Below are 20,175 nucleotides of genomic sequence, written 5' to 3' on the forward strand. Positions count from 1 at the left end.
CACTCATTATCATACTTGGATATTACTTTGGCATGAGAAAAATGACATCTATCCTTTATAGATATATTCAGCTGAAAATGACAATGGAATGTATTTACAGGGAAATGCAATCTTTTGACACATGTATATGTAATGGAATACTCAATATCTTTAATACTTATTTTTTTATGAAATAAACATGTGAATTGCACTCTTTGGGAAAGTTTGAAGTTAAACAATTGATGAAAGTAGTCAATGTCACATGAATAGGTGAAGTCGCAATTAGATTTAAATCCAGAGTCCTGAGGTAGAGACATTTTCAGGGCAGGATGATGAAGACTGCTTAGTCAGCCAACGGGTTCTCCAGTGCAGGAGCAAGGATTAAAAAGAAAGAGACAATTAGACAGTGCTGCAGCATGACCCCAGTCAATTCTGAGACTGAAGGCAGGTTTAATAATTTTCCATCCACTTTTATACCATTTTAATTAGATGCATGTATTAAGATCAATAGTAGTACAATGAGGAGCAAGCAGGACAATAAACACAAAATAGTTAAGGCAATAAACAGTCCCTTGACAGTTGTTTCCAAGGGCTTGTCAGAATAACCAAAATATTTGAGCCTACTTACTTGTCCAAGCCCAAAAATCTTGCCTGAAACCTACTTCTTTCAGTCCACCTTAAGATTAAAACTCCTGCCTTGACCTTCTTCCCTGTTCTAGTCTAACATCAGATTCTTGCCTAAACTTAACTTCCCTATCATGCCCTAATGTCAGATATCTGCTTGAGCTTACTTCCTTGTCATTGCCTAATATCAGATTCCAACCTGAAGACTTATCCTTGGCCAATGTCAGTCTCTTACCAGGTGGCACAGCACCCCAACAAGGCTCTACAGCACCCCAATAAAGTTCTCTACAGAAGCATAACACTGAAATAAACTGGAAAAAGACAAGGTGTAAAACTACCAATGGTCAGCATTAGGGCCTGCCTTGTTAGCATGTATTGTCTTATCTTCAGCTTCTCTTTGATCAGGAAACCCAGTCACATTTTGGAAAAATCATATTGCAATGGGAAAGTGTATGGTTTCTTTCTCTAAAGTCATACTATCCAGGGACCTAGTTTGCCCAGGAATTTTGTGATGATAATTGTTTCTGTTAATGAAAACCACTGCAATCAGAGGCTTTTCGCAACTTGGACAGGTAGTAATTGCAGCAAAGAACTGGTAAGAGGCAAAGAACTCCTGGGTAATGAACATCATGGATGACAGTTGTCTTCCCAAAGGAACACCTTAGCAACCTCAGGGGTCTGCTCTGAAGGCCCAGAAACCTCTGCAAACTCTAAAATATAGACCATGAGAGATGAATGGTTTATGGTTTGATTTATTCCCACAGGTTTTCTCAAAGTGAGAAAGATCAACTCATGCATATGATGCTTCAAATAAATGAAAAAAAAAGAATCAGAAGAAATCAAGGAGTTCCCTCCTAGCTCTAGACTCAGCAGTGGCCCCAGGATCCAGTCCTAAAGGATCCTCATTCTCAAGCTGCAGGTAAGACTGTCAGGGAGACTCTTTATCATGTTTCTTTCTAGCCTGGTTTTTAGGAAAAGAATAAGAACCTTGATAAATACTAAGGGTACAGAATATTCAGGTTCATGGGATGGACATATTATTTAGAACAATAATACAGTTGAAAAACTGTATATTCATTCTGTTACAATACATTCTTTTTGATATGGATTCCCATTCGGTAGTCCAGAATGTGCCAGGATTATGAGTGGAAGCCACCGTACCAGGCATATATTCTCCTTTGAAAATGTCACTGTGAAGTCCCTCCTCTCAGAATTAGCAGTTTGGTTATGTTTTTAACATAATGTGTGACTTCTGACCAGGCTTGTTCTGTTTTCTTGATCTCCACTTCCTTCTTTGTAAAATGGAGAAGCTTAGTTGATCTTTTCAGGTGTAACTATTTGGACATATGCCTCAGTACACATAGGTCAGAAACAATGTCACCATGAGGAATAGAAAATGAAATGCAAGGTACTAGTGCTAAAAGCTTCTCTGAATAAGGTAAGTGAGATAGGACCTAAGCAAGATAAATGCTAATTTGTAAATATGCTAGGTTTCCTAATAGCCCTCACCCCAGCCCTGACACCAAAGGAGGAGATGTAACATGAAGGAACCAGACAATCACCTTAGTTGACATTATATTCTTCATATCTGTGATAAATCAGGCATTTTACCAAGCATTCTCCGTGGTAAAGTATGGAATCTATTTATTAATTTCAAAAAGCTCACACAGGGGAGAGAGAGATGGCTAGGATCCATTCCATATACAGTTATCAAACCCAGACACTATTGTGGCTGCCAACAAGTGCTTGCTGACAGGAGCCTGATATAGCTGTCACCTGGGAGGCTCTGCCAGTGCATGAAAAATACAGAGGGGGACACTCTCAGCCAACCATTGAACTGAGCACAGGGTCCCCAATGGCGGAGCTAGAAAAAGCACCCAAGGAGCTGAAGGGGTTTGCAGCACCATAGGAGGAACAACAATATGAACCACCTAGTACCAGAGCCCTAGTACCCAGAGCTCCTAGGGGCTAAACCACCAAGCAAAGAGTACACATGGAGGAACCCATGGCTCCAGCCCCATACACAGCAGAGTATGGCCTTGTTGGACATCAAAGAGAGGAAAGGCCCTTGGTCCTGAGAAAGCTCAATGCCCCAGTATAGGGGAATGCCAGGACAGGGAAGCCCCAATGGGTGGGTTGGTAAGCGGGGTTGGGGGGAGGGATGGGTTAGGGGATTTTTGTGGGGGGGGGGTCTGGGGAACCAGGAAAGGGGACAACATTTGAAAAGTAAATAAAGAATATATCTAATTAAAAAAGGAAGAAGCTGTTGCACATTTAGAGCACCTGAGCTAAGTTCTCAGCACCCATATTGGGAGGTTCCCTATTGCTTGTTACTCCTGCTTCTTGGGATCTGGTACATCTGGCCTCTGTGGACACCTGCACTCATGTGTGTACCTATATGCAGATACATATAAAGGTGATAAAAATAACCATTTTTACAATGCTCATAGAAAACTGCTTTGGAATGATAAAATACAAGGATAAAAATAACTTCAGTACCTGAAGTAGGACATAATAAACGGACCATAGGGAAGTACTGCTAGACAGCCCCTTCTCATCTGTATTTGTTTTTCTGCCCTTGCCTGTCTCTGTCTGTCTGTCTGTCTCTCTCTCTGTTTCTTTCTCAGTTTCTCTCTCTCAGTTTCTCTCTGATTCTCTCTCTCTCTCTCTCTCTCTCTCTCTCTCTCTCTCTCTCTCTCTCTCTCTCTCTCTCTCTCTCTCTCTCTCTCTCTCTCTCTCTCATGTGTTCATGAATACAAATTGGCAGGAGGTCCGGTCAGGATGTTGGTATGTTTAATGTTTTCCTCCATCACTCTCTGCCTTAATGCCTTACAACAACGTGAAACTCAAATTTCACCATTTAAGTTAAGGTGGCTGCCCAGTAGACTCTCTGAAACCACCTAGTTTTGCCTCCCAGTGATCAGGTTACAGGAACTAGCAACTTGGCTTTTCAAGTGAGTGCTGGACATTCAAACTCAAGGCTTTAAGCTTGCAAAGAAAGATTTCTTATGCACTGAGACATTTCCCCAGGTCATGACTACTGGGAATATCAGGAAAAGTTAATTTTACCCTGTCTGGATAGAGAAAGAAATGAACTTGGGGTGAATGAAGATTTAAATGTCTTCAGGGTACTTAACATGAGACAAAATTTTAATGCAGGAACACTACAAATAGATGAGCCAAAATTGAATGCAGGGAGCCACCAGCAGGGAAACTTTAATGATCATAATGAACATGATGGTGCTGATAAAGTATAAACCGTGGTTCACAACCAGAACAGTAAGGTTACTCCACAGAATAAAAGCAGTGCTTAAAATTCAGATTTTGTGTGCATGGAAGAAGGTTTTATCAATCTAAGCATTTCTACAATAGGGAAGGCTGTCATATGACCACTTGGCCCCATGAGTGCTGACAAAAGTCTGATCCCATCTGTAGGATTTGTGGAGGACATAAGTTTCCTCATGCATTAGAGATTAAGAGTCTCTGCTGGCCTGAGTCAGTAAAGGCGATGTTGTCCTTAGTGCAATGATTTATTCTACTGTTTTCCTCATCCCTTCTTTTGAGTGAAAGCTCTTTCATCTTTCTGAATTGATAAGAAAAAATGACATATTTAAAAATTCAAGCACTTCAGTGAAATTCAAATTTATGATAGTTCTGGAGTTTCTTCCAAAGATCTATCAATGTTTATTGGTTCTAGAAATGGTTAAGTAGAAATGATAGAATATTTAAAACCAGCAGTGTAAGGAGAGAACTCTAAATCCTTTTTTTTTAAGTCTATATTAAGTGAAAAGAGTGGTCAAATTATATGAATATTATATGTATTATGAACTGGGAGGTTGAGGGATGTGTGTGTGTGTGTGTGTATGTGTGCGCGGGTGTGCACGCACAATCATGTGCATGTGGACATGCCTCTTTAGTAAGTTTAGCGAGATTAATGTCATGTATATACTAAAAAATAATTTGGGAAAGTATTGCAATTATTTATATTTTTAGAATTAATAAATTCTTTGGGCAGCAGGGTGAGTTCAGTTAATAACAGTATACTGTATTTTTAATTTATTTATTTACTTTACGTCCTAATGGCAGCTTCCCCTCCCTCTTCTCCTCCCAGTGTCCCTCCCACTTCACCTCCCCCTACCCCAAACCTTTCTACTAGAGAAGAAGAGGCCTCCCATGGATATCAACCTACCTTGGCAAATCAAGTTGCAGTCGATTTGGGAATATCTCTTATTGAGCCTAGTCAAGGCAGTTCAATTAAGAGAAAGAGATGCAAAGACAAGCAACAGAGTCAGAGATAGCCCCTGCTCCAGTTGTTACGACTCTTACATGAAGATGTACATGTTCTTATCTGTTACATATGAGTGGGGGGGGGGGGGTCCTAGGTCTAACCCATGTCTGCTCTTTGTTTGGTTGGTGGTTCAGTCTCTGCTAGTCACTGTGAGTTATTTGCTGGGTGAAGCCTCTGAAGTGACAGCTATGCTAAGTTGCTGTCTGTGAGTATAAAAGAATGTCATTAATAGTGTTGGGGGGTGAGCTTTCTCTTATGGTGTGGATCTCAAGCTGGGCCAGCGATTAGCTGGCCATTTCCTCAATTTCTGCTCAATCTTTATGCCTGCACATCTTGTAGGCAGGACAAATTGTGGGGCAAAAGTTTTTTGGGTGTTTTGGTGAAATATAGTTAATTATCAATGTTTATCATATTTTGTATTTTTCCAATCATATTTATTTGTTTCTGTTTGTGTGCACACCTGTGAGTGTGAGCCATGGCAAAGGTGTGGAAGTCAGAGGAAAACATTGAAGAGTCACTTCTCTCTTTCTACAATGTGAGACTCTGGATCAAACTCAGATCATTAGGCTTGGCATCAAGTGTGTTTACCTAATGAACTGTCTTATCATGCCAGGATATTGTATTTTTTGAAATACCAAGAGAATAGATTGTAAGTGCTTCCCCCCACAAAAAATAAGTTATTTAACACAGAACTTAGGTTAGCTAGTTGTGAACAGTCCCTCTTCACTTTGCAGCACCATGTCATACATGACAAATACATACAATTTTGTGTAACAACTAAAATAAGAAAAAATACAAAGTGAAAGAAAAAGTAGTTTCTTGGCATTGGTTACTATAATTTGCTTATTCCTTGAGTCTGTGTCTAGTAATAATATTCAGAAAATATTCAATAATATTCAGTTATAATGACCATAACTGATTATTCTCTACATAATCAATGAACAGGAAAAATACATTTAAAATCATGAATAAGGAAGATTGAGGAAGTGGGCATTTTGAAGGAGAGATAGTAGTATAGGCTTTTCTTCTGCTCTATCTTCTCATTCACTTACTCAATTTTCCTTAATCTCCACTGCAGTTTTTACTAGTGTCCAAAAGATGTCTAAATTCTAACCAATAGTCTCATAGATAGGTGGTGCTGGATCTGTTTTTTATAAGAGAACACAAGGAAATAGAAGTGAAGCTAGTGATTTTTTTTCAGAAGCCAGAAGCTTGAAGAAACAAACAAGTTGAAAGTAGAAACCAGGAAATATAATGTGAACTGCATATCCTTGGTCTGCTACACTGTCAAATGTAATGATGTACCACTGGCGTGGTTACCAATGGTAATGTTTAGACTATCAGTGTAAACAACGATCTTACACATTCAATGAGGATTGGAAATATGTACCCTGCACAATGAAATTACTGAAGCCTACAGTAAGCAGGTCAAAGGGGTTATAAAGTGGGATGTGATATAAATATTGGCTGAGGTGTTCAACGAAGAGCTATTTAGCTTGAGTTAATGGGTAGAAATTCTGATGAGTGCAGTTGACTCCTAGAGTAGGTGGTGTGGAATTGAAATGCCTGCTTCTCAGAGCATGTAGTAGAAGTAATTTACTCTGGAGAATGAGGATGGGTGGGAATTAAACATTTCCTTGATTGGATGCCAATGGCTACTTTCTCCCTTATCTCTTCTATATTCTACATTATAGGTGCAGGAATGAGGAGCAATGGGCCCTGGAAACTGGAGCCAAGTAACAGAATTCATCATTTTGGGCTTCCCTTACTTCCAAGGTGTCCAGACCTACCTGTTTTTCTTGTTGCTTTCCATTTACCTCACTACTATATTGGGAAACCTGCTGATATTCTTGGTGGTCTACCTGGACTCTCGGCTCCACACGCCTATGTATAAGTTTGTCAGCATTCTTTCCTTCTTGGAACTGGGCTACACCGCTGCCACCATTCCCAAGATGCTGGCGAACTTGCTCAGTGAGAAGAAGACAATTTCCTTTTCTGGGTGTCTCCTACAGATCTACTTCTTTCATTCTCTTGGAGCTACTGAGTGCTACCTCCTGACAGCAATGGCATATGACAGGTACTTAGCCATTTGTAGGCCCCTCCACTATCCCACCCTCATGACCCAGACTCTCTGTATCAAGATTGCCATTGGTTGCTGGTTGGGAGGCTTGGCTGGACCAGTGGTGGAAATTTCCTTGGTGTCTCGTCTCCCTTTTTGTGGCCCCAATCGCATTCAGCACATCTTCTGTGATTTCCCTCCTGTGCTGAGCTTGGCTTGTACTGACACATCAGTCAACGTACTGGTAGATTTTGTTATAAACTCCTGCAAAATCCTGGCCACCTTCCTGCTGATCCTCAGCTCCTACCTGCAGATAATCCGCACAGTGCTCAGGATTCCTTCTGCTGAGGGCAAGAAGAAAGCCTTCTCCACATGTGCCTCCCATCTCACTGTGGTTCTCATCTTCTACGGGAGCATCCTTTTCATGTATGTACGGCTGAAGAAGAGTTACTCCCTGGACTATGACCGAGCCTTGGCAGTTGTCTACTCTGTGATTACTCCCTTTCTCAACCCCTTCATCTATAGCTTGCGCAACAAGGAAATTAAGGAGGCCTTGAAGAGGCAGCTGATGAGAACAGGGATGCTGGGGTGATGGGATGGTGAAATGAAGGTCAAGGACAGATATGAGGGTAGGATGACTGAGGGATCAATAGCCGAGGCGTGTAAATGAAGCATCCAGTTCTTCTCATGTCTGGTATTGAAGCTGGAGCAAAGGATGCCTGGCCTTCAATGTTATCAAAACATTACAACATCTGCTGGAGCCACATACAGCTTGATCCCAGAGACTTCAAAAAATAATGCTCTCTCAGCATCATAGGAGGCTGTGATTTTCTAATTTCAGATATTTGTGAATCTTGCTCAGAAATTTTGCCAAATATGTTTCTTCCCTAATACATGCAGGTTCAAATTTACTTGACTTAACATAAATTATTTAATTATACCTTAAACAATGATATTTATTAAATAAAATTTGAAGCAAAATTAAATGTTTCTTATATTTAACATTAACAATTTTATTCATGTAGAAAACACCACTGTACTGACCATATTTTTAACCACACATTTTTGAAACTCTATAAATTTGAACTTAAGTTCTATCTCATTGAATGACTTATTAATTACTTGGTATTGATAAAGTAAATTAAACTCTTTGAATCTGAATTGACTACACAATAACAATATTTTCTGATAAGAATGCTTTTCACAGTGACATCAAAAATCTTTAAAATATGATGCATAGTTTCTGGCATATAGTTGATAGTAAAAATTATTATTCTTTCCTTAGTTTTAGTAAATTTAATCCACATGATTCATCTTGTTTTCACTAATAATTACAATGTTTATTGTACTAATTTCCCCCCACAGTGGAAACAGTTTATTCTTTTTTTATTAAATATAATCTTCATTTACATTTCAAATGCTAAAATCTTTCCCCATTTCCCTCCTCCATGAAAACCCCTAATCCTTCCTCCCACCCCCTGCCTTCAAGAATATGCCCCTTCCCCAGACTCACTCCCACCTCCCTCACCTCGATTTCCCTTTGTTGGGGCACGCATGATTCATCTATATTCTGTGATTTAGCTTTGTGAACACATATAATACAATAACCTGTTATATAACTATATCCTAAGAAAGGAATAACCAGTCAGGGAGCATCCTTGTGAGAAGAGTGAAGTATCTTGTTTACTGTACTGGTCATTGTCTACATCCTTTATAAAGTGTGAAAGCACAGGAGCTGGGCTAGTATCAGAAAACATGGTTATATTCAACTAATTATTTTATTTTACTAGCTGTTTACTATAAAAAGGAAATATATGAAAACAGTACTAAAACTTAGACTACCAGAAAGTCAGGATTTACATACTAGTCAGGTTTTTTTTGTTGTTGTTGTTTTTTTTTTTTTTTTTTTTTTTTTTTTTTTTTTTTGCTTTTTGAGACAGGGTTTCTCTGTATGGCTCTGGCTGTCCTGAACTAACTCTGTAGACCATGCTGGCCTCAAACTCAGAAATCCTCCTGACTCTGCCTCCCAGAGTGCTGGGATTACAGGCATGCGCCACCACCACCCAGCCATATTAGTCAGTATTAAGGAATGCTTATGCATCTAAGTTCTTTCTGAAGGGGAGGATAAAATCTTGATTATAAGAAAGCTTCTAAGGAAATGGAGAGATAGTTTATCAGTGAAAGAGTTCTTTCTACTCTTGTATTGGACTGGAGTTCAGCTGCTAGTAGCAACATGAAGTGACTTACAACTGCCTATAACTAAAGTTCCATGGGACTCAATTGCTTCTTACATATTCATATACAGACACAGAAATATACACATTGTTTAAAAATAAAAATTTGAAAAAGAACCCCAATACTTCTATAGATCTAGAGTATCCTTCAAACATTGAATTTGTATTACTTCAAAGATTTCCAGTCATGTATCCATTCTTCCTTAATTTTAATGCAGGGCATTTTGTAATAATGCTTTTTATTTATCCTCTAAAATTTATTTAATACATTTTGATCATATTTGTGTCCTTCCTACAACTCCTTCCAGATCTATACCCAGCTTCTTACCTCTCCAAGTGTAAGCTCTCTCTCTCTCTCTCTCTCTCTCTCTCTCTCTCTCTCTCTCTCTCTCTCTCTCTTTCTCTCTGTCTTCTTCTTCTTCTTCTTCTTCTTCTTCTTCTTCTTCTTCTTCTTCTTCTTCTTCTTCTTCTTCTTCTTCTTCTTCTTCTTCTTCTTCTTCCCTCCCTCCCTTCTCTTTTAATCTCATTGAGTTTAACTTGTGTAGGCTTACTGATTTGGGGCCTAGGATCTATTATTGACTGTGATTTACGCACCATGGCTCATATAATTAAAAAAAAAGACTCTTTCCCAGAATCTATCAAATGACAATAGCTCATCATTATGGTGAAGGACTTTGTGCTTAACACCCCTCTATTATGCTGAGATTTTGTCTATCTTAAGCTGGCCAATATCTTGCCTATGCTATCACAGTCTTTGTGAGTTCCTGTAATTGTGCCCTGTTGTGTCTGAAAAGCATTGTTTCCTTGAACTCATCCACCACATCTGGGTATTAAAACATTTCTCTTGCCTCTTGTGTATAGATTCTTGAACTTTGAGCAGAATAGTTGTGTTATAGAACCAGCTTTCTAAACCCAGAACACTACAAATTCTCTTGTTCTCTATACATTGATCCATTGTGTTTCTATGTGTTAGTTACCATCTATAGGAAAAAGAAATTTCTCTAATGGTGGTTGAGTGATATTCTGATTTATGGGCATAGTGATAAGTTATTTGGAGTCATTTTAATGCTATGTTTATTTAACAGAATAGTAATAGTAGGCTCATCCCTTGGCTCTATGACACTTTGCTAATGAGAAATCTATAAATCTTGGTCATTGAATCCCTTTGTTCAATGGTATTCTGATGATCTTCAGTCACTAAAGTAGAGTCAAAGACTCTTTACTCAAGGAAACTGCTAAGGTTCCTTATAATATCTGAAGAAAGAAAAGTTAAAATTCCCCTTTGTTAAAAAACCATGTATATTCAGTAAAGTGACCTATTTATTAGAGACTGGAAATACAGTAAAAAAAAAAAAACCCAAGGTTTCATTCTGATGTTTTGCAAGATAGTTGAGCATGTGTATGCTTGCCTGACAATCTGAGTTCAATCTCCAGATGTCACCAGAGAGAACTGACCTGCCCCTCAGAGCCATTCACTGACTTCCAAATATACCTTGTGTTATGTGCAATGGCCACATGCAAACTTACACACACAGAGGAAATGAATAACATAAATAAGTAGGAAATCCTAAGCAGCTGTTATAGCTACTTACATAACCTTTATCAAGTTATTAAACTGATTTGAACTTTAGTTCCAGATTTCATTTAGTTTCAGTGTTGAAATAATGATGATGCTGAGAAATTTATTTCAGGGAATTTTGATATACAAAAAAGTCAAAATAAGGAAAATATTGTGAATGGTAACATGAAATATGGTGGACCGACCACCAAGGTTAGAAATCTTTGTGAAACTCCTTTGAGTTTGAAATTCTATAGCACACCATGCAGTAGCCAGTCTAAGGTTGCTGAACTGAGTTTTGCAGATTAAATAAACTGCACTAGGTGAAACCTTTTTCTTTTATGTCAAGAAACAGTATTTGAGGAATGATGGATGACAGGGGAATTTATTGCTGGAAAAGCAATAGGGAAGCATGAACAGTAATAAATAGATTATTTTCTTTTATTTTTGAGATTATGATATAATTATACCCTTTTTCTTTCACCTTTCTCTCTCTAAACTCTTCCATAAACTGCTCATTTCTCCTTTTTAACTGAATGAGCTTTTTAAAAATTACATATTGTTACATGTATAGATGTATATGTAGCTATATTTCTAAATATAACCTGCTGAATTTACATGTTACCTGTTCATATGTAACATTTACCTAAAAAATTAACATCATTAAATTTGGAAGTAAATGGAAGGCACTAGAAAAAAAATCCTCCTGAGAAAGAAAGTTATACTTGGAAAGATAGATATGGTATATATGGAAATTAGTCATGAAATAAATTTAAGCAAGTTATAATCCCTAAACAGTGAGATTAAGAATAAAGGAAGTGACTGGGGTGGGACACAGGGATCTCTGGAGGTAGAAATAGAATAAATTTTATTGGCAGACTAGATGAATGGTGTATTAAAATGGAAAGATCAGGTGGGAGGCAGAAGAAGTAGCATTGAAGGGCATTTGAGTAGTGATGGGAATGCTGGTGCAGTAGAGATAGATGTTCTAAAATATATGAAGGCAATCCTAATGATGTCTCCAAAAAATGGGAGAGTCCCCAACAGGCCAGCTCTAGACACCAAACATAACTTCGAGTACCAGGACTGGGTTACATACAATTGAGTTATTGTCTAAACTGTTCCTATGGAATTCCCCCAGACAATCCAGGCTGTTGCCAAGACAATTGGTCATTCTCTGCAAACTGACAGCAAGACCCCATTGCCCAAGATGATGTGCACAAAACTCCTTGAATTGCTGCCCACACAAAACATTCACCCTGATGTTCTAATATCTTGTTTATGGTATGTTTTCTACTCATTGGGTGTCAGAGGACTGTCCATTGATAGCTAGCTGATATCCTCTCTGTTGCCTAACAATGAGGACTTCCAGAATTTGAATCCCACAAAAAGCTGGAATCTACTGCTTTTGTAGCTTCCTCCTAGTACACTCTGAGAATGTAAGGATCACCACTCTGCCTTTTTGTTGCTCCAACCAAATCCATCAAATTTTCTGTGATTTCAGCACTGTGGTAGGTTTGTACCATACAGCGGCATCTCTGATGGTCATCATGGATGCCATCCATACAGCAGTGGTCCTAGCCTTCTTTCTAGTAGTTGCCCTGATTTATATCCAGATCACTGTGGTGATTGATTGTGGGGATGTATTCAAAAGATAGATATCAGATGTCCACATCTAATTTGTATCCCCTGATTTCCATCAGTCACCTTATTATTTTAGATAAGACTTCAGGTATTGTACTGAATAGGCATGGAGATATTGAGCAACTTTATCTTATTCCTGATTTTAGTGGTGGGAAGGAAGTGTGATTAAGGTGCATTATGTGAAATTCCCCAAATAAGCAATAAAAATTATGTTGGAAAAAATATTTTAAAAAAATGATAATATGTATATGCAGTACTTTAATCTCTCTAAAGGTAGGGGCAGATTTAAGTAGTAATTAAGATAATTTACTTTTCTAGCATAAGCGATAGAATCTGAGACCTTTTCTCCATACTTATTAATTTGCATATAGAACTAATTTATGTATAATAATACAAGATGTTTTACATATATACCTACACCCACATACACACAGATGTACACACACACATACACACACACACACACACACACACACACACACACACACACACATATATATATATATATATATATATATATATATATATATATATATATATATATATACTATTCCCTGTCTATACCAGCTGCAACCATTACATTTAATGTTACATTCTTGTGATGCATACATTTTTATAGAAGAAAAAATAATGTCTTATTTATATGTTTATGTGGTTTTACTATGTCACTATCATTCTGTAAATACATATTAGCTCCAATTTCTATTTTAAAAAGAGTAAAAGATAAGGGGATAATGAGGGGCCTCCACCCTCAGACTCTTATGAAGATAGGGATGGTGTGAGAGGTAACGGGGAAGGGATACCAATCAGATGTAAAGTGAATAAACAAATTAATGGAGAAAAAAGACTAAATGGATTAAAAAGTAAACATATTCCTCTACTGTATATTCTACCCATTATATGAGGAACTTCCCTCATCTTTTTTGTGCTTATTCGTGTAATTATCAATACACCTTTTACATATAAGGAAATTTTGTTCTTGAATCATTTCCTTAAACAAAACCTACGGAGAGATCTTTGGCGGTCACTAAAATATGACAAATTTCAGGGAGAATCTTACTTCTTCCATTGCTGCCAATGACCCTGAGGTCTTCTGGATATTTCTGAAGAAATTCTATTGAAGATGATTCTATTTCATACACTTCAAAATTGCATTGTGTTCATAAGCTGTTACAGTGGCTGCTACATAAGATACTGCAAGCTTTACTGCTTTAGTTATCAGATCATCTTCTGACTCCGTCTTTCTGACAGTGAATCACAGAAACAATTCTTTCATACATTATACAGAAAAGAAAACCAAGTATGACCTCTCTTCTGCTATTGAGCTTCCCATAGGTGTGGAGTCTTTGTGTTATGTAAGTGTAGTAAGAACAGTTCCCTAATTAGGCACTCAGGGTAAAAGTTGCTTTTCCCTAGGCACTTCAGATAGAGTATCAAAATACATCCTTTATCTGTTGTTTATCCCAAAGAAATCCACTGTTGTGGTTATAACCTTCCTGTGTGTTCAGCTGCAAAGAAATGAAGATATTTAGGAACAGTGATTCTGGAAGAGGTGAGTTTAAGATGGAAAGACGTGCAGAGTCATTGCCAAGGACATGCAAACACAGGGAGGTGAGAGGACTTTAACTGGGGTAGGACTGTATATAAGGTGAGAGGACAGTAGTTAAAGTGGGAAGACTGGAGCTGAGGTGGGAAGGCTGGAACTAAAGGCTGGGGCTTTGGGCAGGTCAGTGTGCTCTTTGACTGCAGAGAATGACAACATTCAAGATGAATTGGCCTATTCAATTTCATCAGTGAAATCAACCTATTCTGTATGAATTAATCTCTTAAATTACATCTGTGACACTGAATCTATGACATTTCACACTGATACTTAAAGCCTAGATCAACTGTGGTCCAGGATGCCTATATGATGTATTGTAGCTTCAGAAAAGATAATTATGAATAACAAAATCCAAAACAATGATTATAGCTTATCACTAGAGATTTTAGCTGTTCCTTTCATCCCAGGAAATAGAAGAGTCTTTTGGTATAATTCTTCCTTTTTTGTTTTTCCAGACTTTGCTATTGTGATTGTGAAGTGTGCTATTGACAGAGAAGCTTGACTCATTGTGTACACATGTATTATGTCATGCCATACCTGTTAAAAACACCAGATCACAGATGCAAAATATTCAAATATTGAAATTGTTTTAAGAATGTGACATGTATTATCTTTATTTCTTAGGCTTTAGAAGTAAGCTTTGAAGACTTTTAATTATTCTTCACCTGTGCAAATACTTTTTGTTTTCTAGTTCATTTGCTTATTTGTTTTAGCATACCCACATGTTTGCATGTAAAAACTTGGAACTCAGTATTTGAGTGATTATATTGGACCAAGACATATTTGAAGCTAATGCATGTTGGTAACAGTATAAAGCAAGAAATAATTGTAGTGTAGTCCATGTTTTCTATAAGAATCAATTTTTAGTAGAAGATTTCATGAAGAAATATCAAAAGGAAGTTTTTCCTTTGTATTTCCTATTTTAATTATAGATTTACTATTCCACAGGAAACCTAAAAAGCATACACAATCCTTGGAATTTGCTTGACAGGCTAACTTTCCTTTGTGTAAAGATACTTTTTCTGTGCTTTCAAGAGTGTGTGTATTGTGTCTAAAGTCAGTTCTAAGATTCTTAGCTATCAATAGCTTTTTCTTTCTCCAGGACCAGTCTTTAGGTTCCTCACTATCAAGTAGTTGAGTTTGACAAAGACACAGCTTATAGTTTCATCATGAAAATTATTTTAGCAAACAGTCACAAGTATACTTTCAAACTTGTTAGCAAGTAACTGTTCATCAGCTTTAGGATAGTATAATAAATGGAATTTTCTGTAAAGACAATATGTTTCAAAATGCTTACAAGTAAAAAAGATAACTTTCTGTTGAAAGTAGGTGATGAATCTCCCTCCTTAGAAAGTAGCACAGAACTGAAAGAGTTGTGGGCATGATGGATGTACACCTAAGATGTTTTGTTCTTCATATTCTTGTACCTTTAATGCAAAGATCCAGGTGCATTCTTATTCAATTACCAGGTATTGATCAACTTGTGTAACATCAAAAATTATTTTCTATATATGCTGGTTCTTGAAAGCAAATATTTATGTTCACTCCCTTGCAAGCACAGCAGTTATGCTTGTCAAAACTAGGAACTGTTAGCTATTGGCATCCAATAGATTGTTAAATAGTGTTGCAAACAATCTACATTGCATAGGAAGCCACATATCTTCCCCAGTAACTAATTGTGTGATCAAAAATGTCAATGCTGTTCAATATGATGAACTCTATGGCATGCAGATTAATGATCCCTACATTGTGAGGATACAGGTGAAAATATCTGATGTTTGGGTAAACTTGTCTCTGGATATGGACTATTGATTAGTAGCTTTTCAGATATTATTCAATTACACTTACAATGCATCATCTGGGTCAAGTTTTTTAAATGATTTAAAACCCTCCTTTGAGCAAGATAATACAGACTAAACTACCTTACACACACAGAGGACTATAAGCTGTGGCAGTTCAAAAGAAGTGGTAACTAGTACACTTGACTTTCTCTTTTTAGTGAGATGTTAGCAAAGATGTTAACCAATGTAGAGCAAAATGTGCCCTAAAGTCTTTAAAATATTTGCTTTGGAATGCTCTCCTCTTGAACCAAATTCTTTAATTTATTAACATTCATTTTCTTTTCCTTTTTTATCTCTTCTCAAAATATGCCTAGTTATTTCAAAGTTAAGAATTACTAGGAAAATTAATATCATATTGATTTTCTCTGTATATCATTTATTAAAAAATAACTTTCCTAATAAGTAGTAAAAGGCAGTTTTTAAACTATTACCGATTAATGAAAGTTTCCAAATTGTGATTCAATAATGTATACAAACATATTTCTAAATGCACAGGTTATTAATAATAGGAAGAGCTGACTACAAAATGTTGTATGTAAAATTTTTGCAAATATTAGAAGACTACTTTATCTTTTTCCAAACAACTCAGCATATATGTTATTTAATTGTTTTTTATATTTTGGCTGTTTAGATGATTAAATTTTTTCTTTGTCCTTTTTCTTAAATTCTGATTTCCCTATTTCTTCAGCCATCCAATAAACTTCTGAAAATATGGATAAGAAGAATCAGACAAAAGTGACAGAATTTTATTTTTGTGATTTCCCTCAGTTTGAAGATGGTGGTCTTTTGCTCTTCATCCTTCTCCTCTATGTCTACCTGTTCATTGTTATTGGGAACTCTATGATTGTCTTGGCTGTGCGGCTAGATGTCCGTCTACACAATCCCATGTACAGTTTCATCAGTATCTTCTCCTTCTTGGAGATTTGCTATACCACAGTGACCATTCCCAAAATGCTCTACAACCTGGTCAGCAAAGAGAAAACCATCTCCTTCATTGGCTGCCTACTGCAGATGTATTTTTTCCATTCCTTTGGAGTCACAGAAGGCTTAGTTCTCACAATGATGGCTGTCGACAGGTATGTTGCCATCTGTAACCCACTTCGCTATGCAATCATTATAACTCCAAAGCTGTGCACACAGCTTTCCACAGGCTCTTTCACCCTTGGCTTCCTCATGCTCCTCCCAGAGATTGTGTGGATGTCTACTCTGCCTTTCTGTGGCCCCAATCAGATTCACCAACTCTTCTGTGACTTAGAACCTGTGCTCCTCTTGGCATGTACTGACACGTCTATGATTCTGATTGAAGATGTCATCCATGCTATCTCCATCCTGAGCTGTGTCTCTGTCATCACCCTTTCCTGTTTAAGAATCATCACCGTGGTCCTGAAGATTCCATCTGGTGAGAGTCGTCACAAGGCATTCTCCACATGCACAGCCCACATCACCATTTTTGTACTGTTTTCTGGCAGTGTGTCTCTCATGTACCTTCGCTTCTCTGTCACCTTCCAACCACTCCTGGAGAAGGTCATTGCACTAATGTTTGCTGTCCTTGCCCCATTTTTCAATCCGATAATCTATAGCCTGAGGAACAAAGATATGAAAGATGCCATTATGAAAATGTTCTGTTCCCAAAAGATATTCACTGTCCCTTGGAGCTGATATGAGTTTACCCATGCCTATTTATAGTTATCTCACCCTCTGTGTATGTTTTTAAAAGTAAGTAAACTATCTCCAAGATTACTATGTAAGCTGTTTTTATGTTCTTGATTTAATTTATCTATTAGTTTATTCACCTTACATTCTGATGTTATTTTCATCCCCTGTTCTCCTCACAGTCCCTCCATCTTATAGAAGGGGAGGCCTCCCATAGATATCAACCTACCCTAGCATATCAAGTTACATTAGGTCTAGGCACATTTTCTTCTATTAAGCCTAGACAAGGCAACCCATTTATGGGATAGCAAAAGTCAGAGATAGCCCCTGCTCTAGTTGTTAGAAGTCCCACATGAAGACCAAGCTGCATATTGGTTGCATATACAGAGGTGGTCTACATCTGTCACATGCATGCTCTTTAGTTGGTATTTCAGTTTCTGTGAGCCCCATGAGGGCTCAGGCTATTTGATTCTATATGGTTCTTCATGGTGGTCTTGACCACCCTGAATCCTTCATGCCTTGTTCCCTCTCTTCCACAAGATTTTCTGAGCTCTGCCTAATGTTTGATTGTGGGTCTCTGCATCTGTTTCCATCAGCTGCTGGATGGAGCTCTCAGAAGACAGTTATGCTGGGTTCCCGTCTGCAAGTATGGGAGAATATCATAATTAGCGTCAGGGGTAGGCTCTCTATCATGGTGTGGTTCGCAAGTCATTGGTTAGCTATTTCCTCACTTTTGTCCAATCTTTATCCCTGAACATCTTTTGAGCAATGACCAAGAGTTATATAGCTAGGTTTTGAGTTATATATCTAGGTAGAGCTATCCTCAATTTTCAGAGAAACTGCCATATTGATTTCCATATTGATTTATGGGACAAGTTTCTACTCCCATTAGTAATGGACGAATGTTCCCCATACTCCACATCTTCATCATCATGAGCTGTCACTTCTGCTTTTTATCTTAGCCCTTATGATTTATATAAGATGCAACCTCAGAGTTGTTTTGAACATTTTTCATTGGTTCTTTTTTTTTTTATTACATTTCAAATGTTATCCCCTTCCCAGTTTCCCCTCCACAAACTCCTTATCTCCTTCCCGCTTCCCCTGCCCCCAGGTGCTCCTCTACCTGCCCATCCACTTCTGCCTCAGTGCCCTAGCATCCCCCTAGCCTGGATCATTGAGCCTCCACAGGACCAATGGTCTTCCCTCCCATTGATGCCAGATAAGGCAACCCTCTGCTACATATGCAGCTGGAGCCATGGGTTCCCCCATGCTGGACATCAGATATTCCTCTATTGAAATTTCTCTTAATAGTTCTATACCCCATTTTAAATTACATTATTTGGTTTTCTTGTGTATAACTTCTTAAATTTTTATATATTTTCTATACCACACCTCTGTTGGATAGAGGGTTGGTGAAGATCTTTTCCCATTCTATAGTTTTGTAGCACAAGAAGTATTTATTATTTGTTCTGACAGAAGAAGTCGTATGCATCCCTACACTACCCAGATTATCAATAAAATCATATTTCAAAGTCACAAATAGTGCAGTACCATCTTTTCTAAGTCAATCAAGGATCATTATCTAAGGAATAAAACATTTATAGCTGTCACATCTAAAAGCTTCCTTTATATACAATTCTACACTATACTTAAAATTGATTGCTACTTATATAGTGACTTATGAAATGTTAATCCACATAACAAAATTGACTTGGACTTGTGAAAGGAGAATACCCCCAGCATGTTTGCCTGGAGACAGAGGCCATAATCTCCACAGTTGGGCAGTGATAAAATCCCATGATGCTATGGTGCATAGTCACTGGCTTGTGATGTTGACTATTATCATCTCCTCTGAGAGACTTCTGTGTTCCTTTCAAGATTCCATAGCAAACATGTTAGAGCTCTTATAATATACTTAGTATACTACTTTGAGACTAAAAAATGCAAGCATAAACTATTTAAATGGCCATAGTTGGTATTTCAAAATATTGGACCTGTCAATGGCTCTGTGATTACGATTCATTGTCCTTTTGCAGAGGGTCTGAGTTTGGTCCTCAGCTTCCATGTCAGCACCTCACAATGACATGTAAATCCAGCTTATCCTTGTGAAGGGTTAGGAGGTAGATTCTTTATAAACACACAGGCAGGGAAAGGAACACAGATAGGTAACAAAGACAGCAAATATCTGACTTCTTTCTGGCCTGAGAAAAACAGGGTGGTCGCTTGACACTGAGGCTTCCTTTGGCCAATTAAGCACTCCTGCCAGAAAACATGGACTGGGAAATGTTTATTTCCCAGAGCCTATCAGTCTCTCAGACTTTGTTTCAAATGATGAAACATCCCCTTTAGAAAGAATACATGACATACACGTAAAGACACATAAGTAGAGGATGGGCAGTATTTTACTTACAGGGTCCTCACTCTGCATGTAGGGTATCATTATTTCTGTATACCTTTCTGCGTGTAATGGGGATGTGTGGGGGGAGGCAGTCTGTGTGTGTGTGTGTGTACACTTAGCGTGTACGAATCTATGTGTGTATCTGTGTGAGTGTATGGGTATGTACATGTATAAGTGTATATGCTATTGTGTGTATGTGTGTGTGCATGTATATGTGTGTTTCTTCACTTTTAATGGAAGTATTTTTCATCTTTGTTTCCACCTTGTGAGTCTGCTATATGCCTGCTTTTTTCT

At 37.7% G+C, this 20,175-nt stretch overlaps 2 protein-coding genes across 2 annotated transcripts; both read left to right on the forward strand.

The window, feature by feature from the left end:
- Positions 1-6,603: 6,603 nt before the first annotated feature.
- On the forward strand, positions 6,604-7,542 carry LOC127697858 (olfactory receptor 6N1). Its single transcript, XM_052201163.1, has one exon. It carries the CDS (start codon positions 6,604-6,606, stop codon positions 7,540-7,542), a length of 939 nt encoding a protein of 312 aa, XP_052057123.1.
- An 8,999-nt stretch (positions 7,543-16,541) lies between these two features.
- Positions 16,542-17,489, forward strand: LOC127697739 (olfactory receptor 6K3-like). The gene has a single exon (XM_052201031.1). The coding sequence runs from the start codon at positions 16,542-16,544 to the stop codon at positions 17,487-17,489; it is 948 nt and encodes a 315-aa protein (XP_052056991.1).
- The last annotated feature ends 2,686 nt before the right edge of the window (positions 17,490-20,175 follow it).

Source organism: Apodemus sylvaticus, chromosome 12 (genome assembly GCF_947179515.1).
Source record: "Apodemus sylvaticus chromosome 12, mApoSyl1.1, whole genome shotgun sequence".
Classification (NCBI taxonomy): domain Eukaryota; kingdom Metazoa; phylum Chordata; class Mammalia; order Rodentia; family Muridae; genus Apodemus; species Apodemus sylvaticus.